Source organism: Siniperca chuatsi, linkage group LG10, assembly GCF_020085105.1.
Source record: "Siniperca chuatsi isolate FFG_IHB_CAS linkage group LG10, ASM2008510v1, whole genome shotgun sequence".
Taxonomy (NCBI): domain Eukaryota; kingdom Metazoa; phylum Chordata; class Actinopteri; order Centrarchiformes; family Sinipercidae; genus Siniperca; species Siniperca chuatsi.
The window spans coordinates 18,832,783-18,851,810 of NC_058051.1; the positions used below are offsets into that span (position 1 = coordinate 18,832,783).

Genomic DNA, 19,028 nt, shown 5'->3' on the forward strand with positions numbered 1-19,028 from the left:
AATGGAGAGAGCCCATCATCGCTGTCAGCTAAAAACCTCATATCTCTAGGTTGTCATGCTTTAAAACATATTTAAGGATTTTCTTCTATTGATTGACAAAGTTGTGCAACTTGTTAGGCTCATGAAAGTTATTAGATATTGTCAAAAATCTAAGTGTTCCTTATTTCCTAAAGCTGCCCTTTTGGACTTTTTTGGACAGTTTTTAGAGCTTTAGGATGAAACAAAGCAAAGCTCACCAGCAGGTCTTGTTTAGATGTGGAGAAGTCTGGTATGGCTGACATAAACATAGGGCTTACTTTATACCACCCACTTTCATGGTTTTACCACATTTAAAGGTTCTTCCTGTTGCAATATATAGTCTAATGACTTTAGTGTTAATGGTTCATTGATGGCAGAAAAGCACTTTGTTCATTTGGACAGTGGTGGATGAAGTCCAGAGCAGAGGTCTGATGGTGACAGGTCAAAACTGTCGTTATCTCCTGTCAGTCATACAGGGACCCTTCTGTTACATATCAGCTGCCATTTAATCGTGTTTAGCTAATATTTACACTGCAGGCAAATGACGGACAGCTGATGAGTAATGTGATCCAGGCCATGGGGTGGTAGGTTATGTTGTCTCTGTCTAAAGCATTTTCTGTGATACCTCAACATTACTTAACAGATGATATAAACACAGAATCATTGCTTTATATTGGATTGTTTGGGTGAGAAAGATGTTAAAGTGCTCTATTTCAGGAATTGAGGTCTGCGAAAGACAAAATGGGGCTACTAGATCAAAGTCACTGTTATCAGTTTTTACACAAAATAAAAGTCATATTAGAGAACCAAATGAAGAGCCAAACTTCAAACTTCAGCAATGTTGTCATTAAACGAGGATTAAAGATGCCAAGATGTATTCTTGGCTTCAAACAACAAATTATACTCAATTTAATACTAGAAAAAGTTGGGGAAATTACCTGGTAGTGGGAGAGGAAACCATTGACAGGAAGACAATTTGGGGAAATATCTTTAACTCATCCAAACTTTCAAATCACCAATAAATGCTTGACATGCTATATAAAATTGTGATTTGTGTTCCCAAGAGCTCTTGGCACTTAGGCATGTAGTGTGGGACTGTCCTTCTCTCTGGAAAGATGTTAATGGTTCGTTTTCAATCAATTTGTATTATTACTTACTGATAATTTTGGTGTAAATTTGAATGCAAAGACATTAAAGTACTGTTGGCTGACAAATTATTTAGCAGCAAAAAAACAATATCCTGTTTTTGCAGGATGTTGTGATGATGGAACTGTTTCAACAGTAGAAAATAACTAAATGCAATTAACTTAAGTACAATTTTGAGTTTTTCTAGGTCATGTTACTTTATACTCCACCACAATTCAGAGGGAAATATTGTACTTTTTAATCCACAACATTTATTTTACAGCTATAGTTACTAGTTATTTTTCAGTTTAAGATTTTACCTAAAAACCATATGATGGGTTTCTAAAATATAATGCATTGTTAAAGATTAAAGCAGTGGATTCTAATCTGTTTAGCTTGTGCCCCTTTACAAAATAGTGTCTACTTTGGGCACCTTGTCACATTTCAGATGTCTTTGAGTTGTTAGACGTCTCACCAAAGACACATTTCCCCTCTAAAATTGTCAGATCATTTCATGTATATAACTGTCAAAGGCTCAACTAGGTAAAATTATCTAATATTTCACAAAAAAGGAAATAAAAAAGAAATCATCTCCTCAATCATATCCTTTTACGACCCCTCAAATGTATCTTTTACCTCAAGTAATAGATCTGAATACTTCTTCCAACACTGGTGGAAAGACGCTGCTTCAGTGAATACACCATTGCTCACCACATGAATCCCATGGAGTGTATGTGGACAAGAAGATGCAACTTTTCGTACTTCTCCCTCTTACACCTTTTCATGTCATGTTATAAGGCGATGGTTCATTTGAAATTTGAAATCTGAGCAGTCTTGAGCATTAAGCTGTATGAGTCTAGTAATGGTCTGCTTCACTGAGGGGCTCCAAACTAAACGAATACTTGGCTTTAATAGTCAGAGGAGGCAGCTTAAAGCATTTAAGTTGTATGTGGGCCTCCTGTCAATCACATTGACAATTTCCCTAAACAGCATGCACTCAATGGCTAAAGACTTTAAAGAATTCCAAATATCTATAATAATTACTAATGCAAACTGGGGGGAAGGGATTCACAGCCTTGCAGGCCAAGAGGCTTTTCTTTCTCCTCCCTCACGTGTTGATAAAAGTACCATTGAGTGAACAAAAGCAGCCAGACTTTGCTGGTTTTTAGGCTGATTACTGGGGCTCAGGCAGTAAGGGAACAGTAGCATTACGATGGAGAAATCCTTCATTACCCACATGCTGTGGCTATGAGTCCTTGAATTTGTTTTTTTAGAGTACACAGCCCTCAGAGTTGGAAGAAGTAGTCAAATCCAACAACCACAGTACTCCATTAAAAGTCCTCTAATGTAAATATATAGAAGTATTTGCCAGAAAATGTACTCAAATAAAAGTACTGATTGTGACTTATTTTACAGGGAAGAATCAGAATTAGCTTTATTGCCAAGTAGGTTTACACATACAAGAAATTTGCTTTGGTATTTTGGTGCAAAACAATAAACATTATTAGATCACAACCAAATATATAGAAAGATAAAGCAAGTACTGCAGGTCAAGAATCATAAATGTAAAACTGACATTAAGATATTAGAAAATAAAATAACAGAAAATAATAAAGAATATGTACATATAAATTACAGTAGTCTGCCCTTGTCCTTGGCAGTTGCAGCAGCATACCAGATGGTGATGGAGGGGGTGAGGATAGACTCAATGATGGTGGTGTAGAAGTGCACCGTCATTGTCTTTGGCAGGTTGAATTTCTTCAGCTGCCGCAGGAAGTACATCCTCTGCTGGGCTTTCTTGGTGAGGGAGCTGGTTAGGCACACTCAGCTGGGAAAGCTTGTCCTGCAGCAGAGCCAGGATGATGTTGAAGGCGGAGCTGAAATCCAAAAACAGGATCCTGGCGCAGGTTCCTAAAGACTCCAGGTGCTAGAGGATGAAGTGGAGGACCATGTTTACAGACCTGTTGACTCTGTAGGCAAACTGCAGGAGGCCCAGAAGTGGGTCTGTGATGGCCTTGAGGTGGGACAACACAAGGCGCTCAAAAGACTTCATTACCACAGAGGTCAGGGCAACGGGTCTGTAGTCGTGTAGTCCTGTGGTCCTTGGTTTTTTGGGGAAGGGGATGATGGTGGAGCCTTTGAAGCAGGCTGGCACATGGCATGTCTCTAGTGAGGTGTTGAAGATGTCTGTGAACATTGTAGACAGCTGATCAGCGCAGTGCTTCAGGGTGGCCCAGCTGCTTTCCCCTGTTGATATCCCTCTCCAGGATGGACAGAGTTGTTGTTGCAGAAGGGGAGGGGGGAGCCTCTGGGGTGGGCAGTTGTGAAGAAGCCCAGGCCCCTGCTGAGGTGGGGGAGGTGGAGCTGGTGGGCTGGAGCTGGTAGATGGAGTCATGGAGGCTTGTGTCAGGACTGTCCCATTGTCTCCCAAAGCAACAGTAGAACTCATTCAGTTGGTTGGCCAGGCGTAAGTTGTTAATGGAGTGAGGGGCTTTTGGTTTGTAGTTGGTGATCTGTCTGAGCCCCTTCCAGACAGAAGCAGAGTCATTGGCTGAGAACTAGTGTTGGAGTTTCTCAGAGTACAGTCATTTAGCTTCCCTCACCGGCTTGCTAAACCAGTACTTTGATCCCTAAACCTGTTCCTGTCTCCAGTCCTGAACGCTTCTTCCTTTTCCAACCTTAGCTGTCTGAGTTTAGCTGTGAACCGGGGTCTGTCATTGTTATAACTCACCCTGGTGCATGATGGTATACAGCAGTCCTCACAGAAGTTGATGAAGGATGTCACAACCTCTGTGAACTCATCCTGACTGTTGGTAGCAGTCCTGAAAACATCCCAGTCAGTACAGTCCGCCCAAAAGTTCCTCCATAGCTTCACCCCTTCATGCTTTAACCCCTAAGAACTATTTGAATGTTGTCTAATAAATCTGTATACCACTGGCTAGTTTAAACTAGTAAATCATCAAACTTTATGAGCTCACGTTTTGTGTGTAAAACCTTTTGCTCTAAAGTGAGAAGAGCAGTCCGATATTGAAGTAAAAACTATATCACCTCTAAAATGCAGCAAAGTAAAAGTACAGTCAAAATGACACTTACAGTATGCCTCATTTGAGAAAATCTCATTCTGAATGAGAGAAAGACGTTGATCAGTATGTGAGGGGGGTGGGTTTGTAGTATAGTAATGTAATGAATTGATGGACTGGAACGTAGGACAAGAAGGACTCTATAGCCTACACTGAAGGTAAATTAAATGAGATTTACTATATAATATTGAAAGGTTATGGTTTATGGAAAGTGGGATATCTTTGTATGCAGCTTTGTGGGTACTTGAGTATTATATGTACAGTAAGTGTAAATCTATATGAGCATATGTATATGTGGGTAGGTATGTATATTTTTTCATTTCCTTGTCTTTATTTCTACAGTTGTTTTGTATGATTTTCTTACTAATTTGTATGTTTGTTTATACAGCAAAATCAATAAAATTAAAAATAAATCACAAAAAAACACCAGGGGCAAAATGTATAAAACTCTGCATATATTTAGGTGTGTAAATCTGTGTACACACAAAACAGGAAACATGCATAAGCAGTCTTTTCGTCAGATGCCACATGGTTTTTCCTCACACATCTCAATCATCCTGAAATTGTGCACACCTGCAGGAGCCTTCTGACCATTCCCACAATTCACTAGAAATGGCTTCAACCCCCCCCCCCCAATTGCCTGGTTAGCATATAAAAGGGCCAGCATCACACTAATTGGACTCAAAAGACTGGGTATATGATACACATGCTGTGAAAGATGTGTACCAGTACGCACAGCACATTCTCACCAGCAGTGGATTTTTATACATTTGGAAACCTGCGTGGAAAATGGCGTAAGTACCTTTTCGTGTGTTGGTATGGTTTATACATTTGGCCCCAGTACTTCAACTTACTTTATACTTCTTACAGTATGATTATTCACCAGTGCTCTAAATTCAGGGTAATTCCATGCATTATTTTTAATCAGTAATCCTGTTTACATGAAATTAAATTTACACTAAAGGTTTTATCTTTATTTCTGCTCAGTATAATCAATTCCATCTTGACAGTTCATTTTAATTCTTAAAACATTAACCACAGCAGTAATTAAAACACATCAAGATAAATATCACAGTTTACCTTTACTTACTGTCTTCTATTTTCTGAGCTCGTTGTTGCTGTGTTTTAAGAAGCCCTATAAAATTACTTTTCAATTAAGGACCTTGGCCCACAAATAAGGTCAAATTGTCTTGATGACGCTAAGAAAACCAACCACTCAGCCTAGTCACTTAACAATTCCGATGTCAGTTGCCGAGGCTTCAGAGGTTATCTGACCTTACAACAACTACAGTGTAACAAAGTGATATCTGTCTACACAGAAAGCATCTTAAAACCTCCATCGATGACCTCAAAACCAAAAACAAATTTTCTCACAAGACAAAGTTGGAGCTGGTTCCTCACAGTTGATAGAGGCACAGCTATTATGTCCTCATTTTGGATAGGACTGGAGGAGAGAAAATTTCTAGAGATAGACTCATCTTTTATCTTAAGACTTTAGTCAACTGTATTGCAACAACTCAAACTCCTGCTGACAACACCAAAAAAACATCCAACTACCAATGATAATATTACTGGATAATATTACTAATATTCCTTTTTTGAGATACAAATACTTCTGGATACACATCCTAAAATGTTGGACAACTTCATCATCATAGGTAGAGAAAATCTTTGACATGATTGTACTGTAGGAGAGAGGACCTGAGGATCTGGGCAAATAGCTACAGCTCCTGGGAAAAGCACCTTCTCTGTCTTTTTAATTAGACAGAAAGATCTTATCACCAAATTTCCCAAGATCTGTACAGCAAGAGCGGCCGTGCTTCTCAGGACTCTGTGTTGCCTTTTGATTCATAATACAATAGGGCTTTCTTTTATTAAATTGAACACACATTTTGGTTATGAGAATACAATGGTTGCTTTGAATGAAATAAACACATCTAAGAAGTAGATTATGCAGAACACCCTTTCCTTCATCAGTACAGTCAGTTTCCCTCTATTGGTGTTCATCTCTGATTTTCAAATTTCCATCCAGGTTTAGCACAAATGTTTTGAGCATATGGTGCAGCAGAACACATTTTATTGGATCACTATCATTACTGTGAAGCAAACTGAATCCTAAATAATTGAACAACGGTGTCATCTTGTGGCCATTTGGTGTAGTTGGCCAAAAGTACAATGGTGCAAAAGTTTACATTGAAGTGTGTAAACAGTATTATACATAAATCAATGCAGACAGTGTGTTAACAATGTGAGAATACTATCAGAACTTTAATGGACATAAGTGTTTCTTAACAGTTTACTGACATTAATGTTTCAGACTTATAATCTGTAGTATTAATAAATACTTTAAATGACTGTTGAAATATTATGTCAAAAATCTGCATTAGGTAAAATGTCTTGCTGTGGCTGTTATTGATCGTGAACTTTTGAAACACCTGATACTTGCTGCAGGAAGACTGGCCAAATAGATACAGCATTTCACATTAGTTTTCTGTTAAAGTACTATTACATCGTGTGCTAACTGATGATGGCATTCTTTTAACTAATATGTAGTTCTCTCTCAGATCGCCCATTCAATCTCAAATAAAGCTCTGATGGACCAGGAATAGTTCATCGTGACCAGGGTCAATCCAGCAAGTGTGAAAAGAACTTGTGATGTAGTTTTGTCCAAATATTTTTCTGCACATCTGAAAATGTGTGAATCAAAATAAAACTGTTTTCTGAATTTCAGGGGATAGAATTTAATCACTTGTGGGGAAAACTCTTTATTCAGCCCTTTAGTGGGCCTTTTAGGGCTTTCGATGTGCTGTAGCATGCATATTAGCACACAGTGTGCACCACATATTGGTAATTTTTCTTTGTGAACTGATAGTATAAACTAGACTAAAAACACAGGGATAGTCGTACTATAAGATTTGTTCTTTATTAATCAACAAACAGATAAAGTACAAGTCTTAAAGTACAACATGGCATAATGATCTGTCTTTGAATGTCAGAGGTGCAAACAGAGTTAAACTGTGCTGTAAAAATCACAGGGTAACTTCAAAATAATACAGAACTAAAATACACACCAACAGCACATTCTGTGGGCGAAGCTACCTTGTAGGGCTTTAGTTGTGGCAGTATGACCACACTACTCTACAACACTCAAAACTGAAGGTAAGTCAAACCACGTAAAAGTTTATTATAGCCTGATATTACAAAGTATGTCTCAAGGGGCTGTACACAAAATAAAACAATAACAACATTAACAAAATATATGACAATGTAAAAAGGTGAGATAAACTACATAGAAAACAACTATATAAACAAAATATTTAAAAAATATATAAAAAGTGAGGTAAAATACAACTATGCACATAAAACTCTACATTGTACAACGACATTCATACCTGGATACAATAAGCTAAGTACACATCCTGAAGAAAAGAACACAGGAAGGCATTTGCGTGTACACTGTACCAAAATTATTTAACAGCTACTAACCTGTAAAGAACAGGGAAATAATGAGACAGCTGCAACAGGTAGTGCAACAGGTAGTGTGCTTCCTTCCCTTGCTTCTGCCAGCCTGAAGAGGAGAGCCAGCTGCAGGCCACACCAAGCCGTCTCAAAAATCGGGATTCAACTCCCAACATGAATTTACACTAAAAGAAATAAACACGGCTGTTATACAACAATATACACATGAAAACTATAAAGAAAATATGTGGTTAAATCACATAACGTGACCACACATTGTTGTGCGCCACATGCTCCCTGACAAAAATAGAAATGGCTCCTGACGTTTAAATCCTTTATCTTCTTAGAAACCTCCACACATAATACAAATATTCAATACAACAATGGTGTAGTGTATACTCTAGCTGACCTTCTAACCTCACTGGATGTGTCTGCTACAGAGGTGAATGAAAAGCTCTCTTCTTACCTAGGGACTAAAGGCTCAGGGTCTTTTCATCACTGTTTTTCTTTCCAGTGAGCATCCTAAGCACCTGCAAAAAGGGTTCTTTTAAACTTCTCAGTAGGATTTCCTAGAGGATGATATGGCGTCGTTCTCGAGTAGTCTAACTCCAGATTTCTCCTGTAGAGTCCTGAAGAGCTCATTTTCGAACTCCCGACCCTGGCCATGATGTAACTTGCCAGGATATCCAAAGTGTACAATGAAATACTCAAAGATGCGGCATGCTGCTGTCCAGCTATATATGTCCGGATATATCCATATTCACCCCGGCTGGGTTCAAGATTTAGGTAACCTATGCACACAAGGTCCAAACGGTGAGTTTGAAGTGATTGTGCCCATTGGGGCGTGAACATGTCCAACAGGTGTCTTTTGTTTTATACATGGACATTTCATTGTAACATACTCCTAATCTTCCTTTTTCATATACAGCCAGTAAAACCTCTATCCTAGCTAAAGACAGTAGTTGCTCTGCAGCTATGTGCCCCATTATATGTGAAGGGGAGGACTACTTGTCTGTACAGAAGTCCATCGTTTAAGTACAATTCCTTGCTGCTCTGTTCACTGTCTGCCGTGCATTGCTGGATAGTACTGCATTGGTCTCCTTTAGTTTCATGATCTCTCCTACTGCTTGATCTTTCCTTTGAGCTTTGGCCAACTCCTCTTTAAGGTAGGCTGACGTCTGGGTAAGCCAGAACCGGAGGATTAGTGAGCCTGCCAGTGAGTTGCTCCAGTACTCCCTGGTACTTTGGTCCACCACACAGGGTTCTTGGAGGACAGCTAAGGGGCCCCTGGTCTTTACTTGGTGGGGCTGCACAAGTGACACACCAGGTTTAACTTGGAGGAGCTCACACTGGTTTTGCAATGCGTGAAAAATCCTGGATGTAGCTGCGGTAATAACTGAGGAAACCCAAAATCCACCGCACATCACCAACTGCCCAGGGGGTTTTGACCTTGAGGGACTGCACCGCTTCTAAGCATTGGCAATTCTAGACTCTGTTGGGGCCCTAGGCAAAAATTCCCAGGGGGCCCCTCCAACCAGCGTTCATCAACATTGTTATTTCTGACACTAATGAAAAATGTATGAAATCTAAACTTTTTAAATGTTCATATTAGCAACATTTTCAAAATATATAGTAAATATATAGAACATTAAAAAAATGAACAATAAAAACCTAAATAAATAACAAAATAACATTGTCACATTGTAAATAGCCCACATAAGGCCAGTGCTCATCAACACACAAAGCACTGATTTTGCAAATGCTATTTATGGCCTTGTGCAAATGCTTCCATTACAGTATGTCCTCACATCAAAAGTTCACAAGTTGCTCATATGAACATGACAGTGGGCTGCCCGGAGAGTGGGATACTGTCCTCCTGTGCCAACACTTCATCTATTTATTTAACAGCTAGTGGACTGTTTAGGATATTTAGCAAACGCCCAAGGGTGTTTGTCAGTTTATCACTCTAACAACTCTCCCTGTCACATTTCAGCTAGTTATTCAAGTGTCTCCCCCATTAGTTAAGGCTAGACTAAATAACAGCATTCTGTTATTTACTGTTTTAATAGTCATTATCTGCGCCACTTCTTTTTTCCTCATCTTTTTTCACTTCCAGACAGATTTCCCTTTGTTGACTTTAAATTCAAACTTCGAGGATGTTACGCAAATCATGCCATGGAATGACATGGGGCCCCTTGACCTGGACTAAATACACTAAGGGAGGTGAGACAACGAGACACAGGTGCAAACAATCAAGGAGGGGCCAACAATCAAAACTGGAGGGAAAGCAAACAAAGACAGGAAGCAAAACCACAAGATACACAAGGGGAGGAGAATCCTACAAAATAAAACAGGAAGTGACTAAACCTCAAACTATAACAGGACGAGCTGAGGTGGCACCATACACTTCACCTAGGTTATAGTACCTGCAGGAATTACTTTATTTTTGTGTCCTATTCTCAATCGTCCCTATAGTACAACTGTTTTTTTGGTCTGTACAAAGTGTACAATAGTCTGTGCTGTCATCAGGGATGGACATGGCTCTACGTAGCAGTCAAGTTACGGTGGGGGCTAGTCTCTCGGGTTTTCCCTGACTCACCACTTCCACCACATTAAAACCTATCAGCGGCATTTCCAGGGGTGATGGACTTACAAGGAAGGGAACATTAACTTTTGTTGTTTGTCCTCCATGAGCTCAGAAATCTAGCAGATGTCAGGATCAGGTAAGTAGCCTACTAGCCTATCTATTATGCTGACTTGTCTACTTGAGCATCAACTGCCAGGCCGTTAAGGATACACTTACTTAAAGCTTTCCTGCCTATTGGCTGTGGCAATTTGTTCATTGCTGGAAGATGGGGGGCCTTGCATGGGCATAACAGTGGTTTTCTTGCGACATGTTTTCAGATAGATACAGCTATGTGTCTTAAGGTAATCACCATCTAAATTAAGCAAAGACTGGTTTGCAGTAAAGCACATAATATTATCTCTAGTATAATACAAGTTCATATTTCCCGTCTCGCAGCAGGATACTCATGCAGTAATGTGTAATAAATTTGTGTGTGTGGTTGTGTGTGTTGGTAAAGGGTGGGGCACTTAGCAGGACAGTTTGTACAAGCTCCGAGTACAAGGCAGCTAGAACTATCACTGCCAGAGACATCCTTTGTGTGCATATTGCTGGACGACAATTGGGTGAGTGATACACAAGTTTCACTTTTACATATAATATGTTTTAAATGGTAATTGCTGGTGATTAAGAGTGACAATGAAAGTAAAATTATCCACAGACTGTCAAATAAAACCTGGTATTGATCTAATGGCAACGGGTGCTGCAGGCATTAACAATTAAAGGCTGGTCCCTAATGATGGCAGAAAATTAAAACAATGTGTGCAGTGGTTCATATGAAAAAGCATAATGCATAATATATACATTTCTCTTCTTAACAAAACTACTGTTCTCATTTCAGTGTTGAGCTCCTGCCAATTAAAAGGTACAAGGTAGATTTATTTATCATTATACAACACAGGAATGTATAACGTGATTTGAGTTGTAGTCCCCTTTTTGCTTCTCACAAAACAAACATTATATACAACAATTATATACAGTAGATGAGTGAATAAATAATAAGTCATGGAAATAAAACTATTTTACATGGTGAAGTGCTGAGGATAAATTAAGCAGTCTCACAACCTGAAGGAAGAAGCTGTTCTCTGGTAGCAGACACCTCACCTCACTGATATCACTGACGCTTGGTAGGTTGGTACCAATGATCTTCTGATATCATCATGGTTATTTTCTCAGACTTGACAAACCGCCTGTAGAGCCACAGAACATATTTGGGTTGGTCGCACGAAACAAGACATTTGAAGAAGTCACCTTATGTCACGGATACGCCAGGCTCCACAATCCACTAATCACCCACACCTGCTCCAAATCACACTCATGCTCCCCATTAGCTCACAATCACAGCCTGTATAAAAGCCCTGCACTTCAGTCTGGGTCCGACCTCGTTTGCGACCAGGACTCTCCATGCCACTTGGCATAACACCTCGATCTCCCGTCTCCAGCGATCTTCTCCCGTCTCCAGCGATCTTCTCCCGTCTCCAGCGATCTTCTCTCGTCTCCAGCGATCTTCTCTCGTCTCCAGCGATGATCTCCCATCTCCAGCGATCTTCAGTCTCCCTCAATCTCCTGTCTCCAGTGAATCTTCCCTCCTACGGACTTCCCTAACTATAAACTAATACTCTCGGGCTGTCATCTAAATAAAAGAACATTCTGTGTCCATCTCGGTGTCCCCTGCCTGTCTGTTCAGTAACAGAAGGTCGGACCTGCCGAAAGGATGACAGCCCTGAGCCCCGATGACCCCTTCCCGGATCTGGAAGATAACGTCAAAAGATATTTCCTCGCAATCCTTCACCACCTCTGGCTACTAGCGTGATGACCCAACCAGGGACCTTCTCTGGCGCGGCAGAAGACTGCGAGGAATTTTTGGTGCGGAGTTGCCTGGTCTTCTGGATGTATCCACACCAGTTTCCCACCAAGATATCCAAAGTAGCCTTCTTAGTTTAACTTAACTGGGCAGGATCCTTATGGTTACGAGATGAGGCTATCATCCACTCGTTTGGCAAGTTCACAACACTCCTCTGGAAGGAGTTTGGCCCCCCAGTCGTTAATTCAGCAGCCAGTCCTCAGCCTGCACCTCTACCGACCAATATTCAGGCTATCAACCCACTACTTGCCTGCACCGAAGCTCCGCCGCCCAGCTGCTCGCCAGCGCCACCGCCCAGCTGCTCGCCGGTCTCCCAGCTACTCTCCTTCTCCGCTTCCCCGCTGCTCGCCTGCTGCACTGCCCTCTCCAGTTTCAGCGCCGCAGATGTCCCCAGTTCCAACGCCGCGGCTGTCCCAAGCTCCAGCACCATCACTCCCTGCTGGATCGCAGTAGCCATCACTCCCTACCAGATTGCCACAGCTCCCCGATCCCAAACTCTCTGCCAGACCACAGCCGCTCCTTGCTCCCAGCCTCCCTGCTGGATTGCAGTCGCCTCCTTCCCCGGCTGGATCGCAGCCGTCCCCTCCTCCGGAATGGCGGGTTCCGGACTCCCAGACATCACTGGTCTGGCCCGCTCCACTGCCGGTCATCCCGTCGCCGGCTCCTGGTCCTGCGGCCCCGACCCCGGCTCCCTATCCTGCAGTCCCGTCGCCGGTTCCTGCTGTTGCGTCACCAGCTCCCTGTCCTGCAGTCCCATCGCCGGCCCTTGATCTGGTTCACAGGCCTCCAGATGGCTCCCGCCTTCGTCGCAGGCCTCCAGAGGGTCCCCGCCATCGCCAAAGGCTTCCAGGGCCTTCCCCCTTCATTCCCCCAGGGTCCCAGCCTTCGTCTTAGCTGCCGGTCTCCTGTGACACTCCATCTGTACCACCGGGATTCCACCAGGCCCCCCGATGGGGTTGAACCTTATCACAGACCACATGAGATCAGCTCCGAACCTGTCAAGACCCGGGCCATCCGCCCGGGGTCCCCTGCTCCGCACCTGTCCAGTCCACGGGCTGTTCCGCCCGTGTTCCCCAGCTCCTCGCCAGGCCAGTCCCCGGGTCATTCACCTGGGGTCTTCAGCTCCGCGCCAGTCCAGTCCCCGGGTCGTCCACCTGGGTTCCTCAGCTCCACCCTGTTTCTGCTACTAGGTCGTCCATCCGAGATCCTCCGTAACACCCAGGACCAGGTACCTGGTCGGCCGTCCGAGGCTCCCTGCTCCACACCTGCCCAGGCTCCGGGTCGTCCGCCCGAGGCTCCCAACTCCACACCTGTCCCGGCTCTGGGTCGTCCGCCCGAGGCTCCCAACTCCACACATGTCCCAGCTCCGAGTCGTCCACCCAAAGTTCCCAGCTCCGCACATGCCCAAACCCCAGCTGTCCAACTGGATTAACCCGCTCCCGGTGGTGGAGGAGGACCACCACGTCAGTGGTGCGACATGTTTTCAGATAGATACAGCTGTGTCTTAAGGTAATCACCATCCAAATTAAGCAAAGACTGGTTTGCCGTAAAGCACCTAATAAAAGTAATAAAACCAAAGTAAACACTTTACATACCTTTTATTATAGGTATAAAACAAGTTCATATTTCCCATCTTGATACTCAAGCAGTAATGTGTAATACATTTGTGTGCGTGTGGTTGTGTGTGTTGGTAAAGGGTGGGGCACTTAACAGTTTGTACAAGCTCTGAGTACAAGGCAGCCAGAACTCGTCATCACTGCCAGAGACATCCTTATTGCTGGATGACAACAAGTTTCACTTTTGCATATAATATGTTTTAAATGGTAATTGCTGGCTGTGATTAAGAGTGACAATGAAAGTTAAATTATCCACAGACTTTCAAATAAAAGCTGGTGTTGATCTAATGGCAACGGGTGCTGCAGGCATTAACTGGGCCGTGCACATCCCATGCCAGTTTGTGATGTTTCCAGTCAGGATGCTTTCTTTTGCTCCTCTGTAAAAGTTTTATTTATTTATTTATTTATTTTTATTGACAGACAGACAGATGTACAGACTATAATAGTGCAGTGACCAACAATCTAGTAGTTCCATAATTCCAGAAGTGAAATAAAAATGTATAAGTGTGTGTGTGTGTGTGTATATGCCCATTTATTACTATTGTCATCACCATTACCATCACTCACCCACCATCACTATTGTTGCATTAGTTAAGTTTTTTTTTTGTCCGATGTAATGATTACCATTGTCACACCACTCTCAATGAATGCATCTTTTTGGTACCTATGTTCTCCTATTCTTTTTTTTTTTTTGTATGTTATGTGTAGTGTCTAAGGTGCATTAAAAGAAAGGGGACATTGTGCAAGTGTGCCAACCTGGGACAGAGCTGCTGTCCCAGTGAACCACTTCTCGCCTGTCTCCCGTGCCTGAGTGTTTGTGAGGTTTTTCAATGTATGTATATATATATATTTTTCTCTTCTACGTTGTGGTGCATTAAAAACACATGAGAAGATTAGGGGATTGGAAATAATCCAATGGTTTAAATATAGTGGTATTGACAACCAGGTTAGTTATTCCAAAATAGCAATAATAATAATAATAATGATGATGATGATGATGCTGTTGATGATGACAATGATGATGACAATGGCAATGATAAGAGTGATAAGAGCAACAATAAATAAAACAATAATGACAATGATAATAACAAATAATAATAGCAATCATAACATTAACATTAATGAAAGTATGAAAATAATGACAATGATGACAACAATAACAGCAATGTAGTAATATCTGTGGTTTGATTATTTGATTATAAGGTGGAAGGAGTTGGAGTTGAGGATAGAGAAGGGATTCAGAGTTGTAAGAGGTCAGAAAGTGTTGGATGACAGAGGTCGGTTTCAGATGAATAATTATAGGAGGGAGATGTATATTCAAATGTACTGAAGTCAGTAAGGAGATTTTTCCAGTGGTTAATGTGTATGTTGTTGCGAGTTTTCCAGTTCATGAGGATAGTTTTCTTGGCAATGGTTAGAGCTATTAGGAGAATTTTAAAGTTTATAGATTTATCAGTAATTATTGTGAGGTCCCCTAGCAAGCAGAGAGAGGGCGATAGTGGGATGTGGCAGCCCACTAAAGTGGATAGTGTCTGTGTGACCTCTTCCCAAAACTGTTTGATGGGAGTGCAGTGACAGGTTGCATGGATGTATGTATCTGTGGATTTCTGACTGCAATGTGTGCAAATTTCTGATGTAAAACCCATTTTAGCTAATCTATTGCCCGTGTAATGTGTTCTGTGAAGTGTTTTGTATTGTATTAATTGAAGATTAGCATTTTTGGACATAAGATAGATGTTTTTGCAAATTTGGGTCCAGAAGTTGGCATCAGGAGCTATTGAGAGATCATTTTCCCATTTTATTGTTGGCAAGTATATGGTCTGAAGTTGATTTTAAATGATTTTGTATATTTTAGAGAGAAGTTTCTTTCGGGATGGAATGTTAACCAAGTCTGATATTGCAAGTGGAAGTTCTAAGTTTGTGGCTCTGATTTTTATTTTAACCAGAACAGAATTTGTAGGTATTTTAAAAATTCATTGCTCCTGATGCCGAACTCCTGGGCCAACTGCGGAAATGTTGTTAATGTGTTGGATTTGAAAATATGTTTAATGTGAGTGATACCTTTTTCAGCCCATGTGCGGAAGTTCAGTATTTTTTTATTGCTTATGAAGTCAGGATTGTTCCACAGTGGGGTGAGGTTAGATGAAGCTAGTATAGAATTTGTGATTTGGTGAAATTTCCACCTGTCAGAGTGGAAGTTATTGTTACAGCGTTGAAACATGTGTGGTGTTTGATTGATTTAGAAAGGAATGGTATGTCAGCTATATTTAATTCTTTGCATAGTGACTGTTCTATATCTAGCCATATAATATCGGATTTGGTGGGGTGGATCCATTTGTATATGTATTAGAGTCGGTTAGCCATTGAGTAGTAATGAAAATTTGGTGCTTCTAGTCCTCCTTGAGCCTTGTTTTTTTGTAGTGTAGCGAGTTTTATCCTTGGTGTTTTATTTTTCCAGTAGAAGTGAGTGATAATGGAGTCTAGCGATTTAAACCAGGTGAGTGTGGGGTGGATTGGAATCATTGAGAATAAATAATTGATTTTTGGTAAAATTGTCATTTTTATTGCCGCTATCCTGCCAATTATGGAGATTGGAAGGTTGAGCCATCGAAGCAAGTCGTCTTCTATTTTTTTTAGCAGTGGTGTGAAGTTGAGTGTTACCAACTCTGACAGTCTGGAGGAAATCTTGATGCCTCTGTAAAAGTTAATGAGAAATAGGCACGGGAATTTTGGCTCCTTCTTTTCAACAGTTCCTGTAGATCTTTCAGATTAAATGCCAAACAGGAAACAAAGATTATGCTTTTTGAGCTGCTGGGAGGCAAAAGGCAAATCATCTATACTGTAATCCATGTCAGTGGCATAATGCAGTCTCTCGAGATACTGACATCATCGTGGTTATTTTCTCAAACTTGACAAACCGATTTGGATTGGTCGCACGAAACAAGACATTTGAAGAAGTCACCTTAGGCTTTGGGAAGCTGTGATGGGCATTTTTCAGCATTTTCTGACATTTTTTGGACCAAACGATCTAAATTAATCTTTAGTTGCAGCCATACACCTTATCACATTCCTATCGGTTTTCCTTACAGCAAAAAGGTGACAGAAAATATTATAATTATTAAGTACCCACAATGAAATAAGTACCAAATAAAGTAAAGTTTTGGATTCTTTTTAGTTTGCTCCACAATGGTACAATGGTTTCCGATAAATCACCGTCAAATGGGTACCCGTACAGAATACAAACAATCAAATGCTACTATTTCCTATCACCGAGTGATGTCTTCAACAACCAATTACAACCCTGTTTTCTAAAAAACACATTCATATGATCTGCTTTGACTAGCTTGTAACTTATGTTATCCTAAGTTTATATTTTGTGTATTCTAATAGATTTTTTATATTGTGTATTCCATAGATCTATATCTTATTATATTTATAGAGTATGCAAAGGTTTTTAATTTAGTCTATTGAGCTTTATTATTATATTTATTTCATTTTGTTATTTGTTGTGTTTGTTTTCTATTGATATACTGTATATTTCTCTCTTGTGTTGATATTCATATTTATTTACTGTTCACATGCAATGTCTGGATAACTTGCTGCTGTAACAAAATAATTTCCCAATTTGGGATCAATAAAGTACATCTATCTATCTATATATCAGAATCAGAATCAGAAATACTTTATTGATCGCAGAGGGGAAACACTTTTGCTACAGCAGCTCACTATCACGTCAGTGCACACAGGAATAGAAGTACTAAGCAAAAAAAATATAATATACTATTATACAGGTCAGAAAATAAATTAAGTACCAAGTGGGTATAAGTATAAAATAAAATAAGTGTGAAGTACAAAGTGGGTAAATGTGACTATCTAATGTGACCTGAATTATATTATTTATTAACAAAATAATTGTTTATATGGACCGTATCTGCAAAATATCCACTGCCAGCGCAAATTGTTGATATTGAACATATCTGCAAAACATTTAATTTGGTTTCTTTTGCAACTACAACATGTTTAGGTAACTCAAAGTACTTGGTGAAGGTCAGGAAAAGATATGGTTTTAGTTCAAAATAAAAAAGTCACTGCATTTACTTTTCTTTATTTAACTGATACCACAAATCTTTCTATAAGCAAGTTTTTCAGTAGACTAATGTTAACCACATTTGGGATACAGAATGAGAACCCCAGTCCCCAGTATCAAACTCAAGTGCTTTCAGAGATACAGCATACCTATTATCCCCATGCATTGTTCATTTATTCCACTGTATTGAGTAGTCATATATCGGAAAGGAGATGATGACTTGATTAAGTGATTCAACAGGGTTCTGCAGGAGTCAGGGCCATATACACCTATATAATCGGGGGGCATTTTCAATGTACGCCTTCTGCGACCCAACCCTCCAAGGGGAAGTGGGTGGAATTCCCCCCAGAATTTTTTTGTAAACTTAACAGCTAATCTAACCATTTTAAAGCCTTTTGAACTAAAAATAGATGATTTAAGTAATATCACACGCCATGTGAACAAACTCTAATACTTCATTGTATTCTGTCATGGTTTCCAAGAAGGTGTCTGTTCTCAAACACCTCCTCCAAGTCACCTGTGCCTACCCTGTCTTCACCCTCCTTGTTTGTCAGTGACTGTATGTCTATTGATCTATAGACGGTGGCCAAAAAGAGTAATGATAGACTTTACTCCATTGTATTCTATCATAGTTCCCAAAAATCACACTATTCTCACTCACCTCCTCCAAGTCAACTGTGCCTGCCCTTTCTCCATCTTCCTTCACTTCTTCTGTCTCCCTCTCCACTGAGTCCACAAGAGTTAATTGGTAAACTATATCATGCTGGTCATATTTGTTCATATTTGACCAGCATGGGTCTACATGATTAAATTACGGAATTTGATACTTTCTGAATATTGGTAAAGTAGTATATCTGGTAATTGTACAGGATAATATCACATCACCTACATAAACACTAATTTTATGGGTCATATTGTTTACTGCGATTACTGTAATGTCATTTTGATACACTGTAAAGGCCAGTAGTTCTTTGAATCAAGCAAAAAGTAATGGGGAGAGTTTGCTTTGTACCCCCCCCCCAAAACATTCTTTACTTTTCATAGGGTATTGCATTTCCTTCTATACAAATTAGGCAGCAATGCAAATTTGACTTTGACGATGACACCAGTGACCAATCTCATAGGTGTGGTGGAGACATAAAAGCCAAGTATTTTT

The 19,028-nt window shown here is 40.5% G+C and overlaps 2 protein-coding genes across 2 annotated transcripts in view; both read left to right on the forward strand.

Annotated features, from left to right (window-relative positions):
- The first annotated feature begins 10,377 nt into the window (after positions 1-10,377).
- LOC122882805 overlaps positions 10,378-19,028 on the forward strand; it is a 37,202-nt gene continuing 28,551 nt past the window's right edge. The window contains exon 1 of the mRNA XM_044210594.1: positions 10,378-10,405. Coding sequence (XP_044066529.1) covers positions 10,393-10,405 — 13 coding nt within the window. The 5' untranslated portion in view covers positions 10,378-10,392. The remainder of the gene's footprint in view (positions 10,406-19,028) is intronic.
- Positions 10,841-13,716, forward strand: LOC122882823 (proline-rich receptor-like protein kinase PERK9). The gene is made up of 2 exons (XM_044210619.1): positions 10,841-10,871; positions 11,482-13,716. Exon 2 carries the CDS (start codon positions 12,960-12,962, stop codon positions 13,599-13,601), a length of 642 nt encoding a protein of 213 aa, XP_044066554.1. The 5' UTR covers positions 10,841-10,871; positions 11,482-12,959; the 3' UTR covers positions 13,602-13,716.

Bases quoted from the DNA above. Each gene is read 5' to 3' on its own strand.
- LOC122882823 (XM_044210619.1), top strand. From the start codon at position 12,960: ATGGCTCCCGCCTTCGTCGCAGGCCTCCAGAGGGTCCCCGCCATCGCC.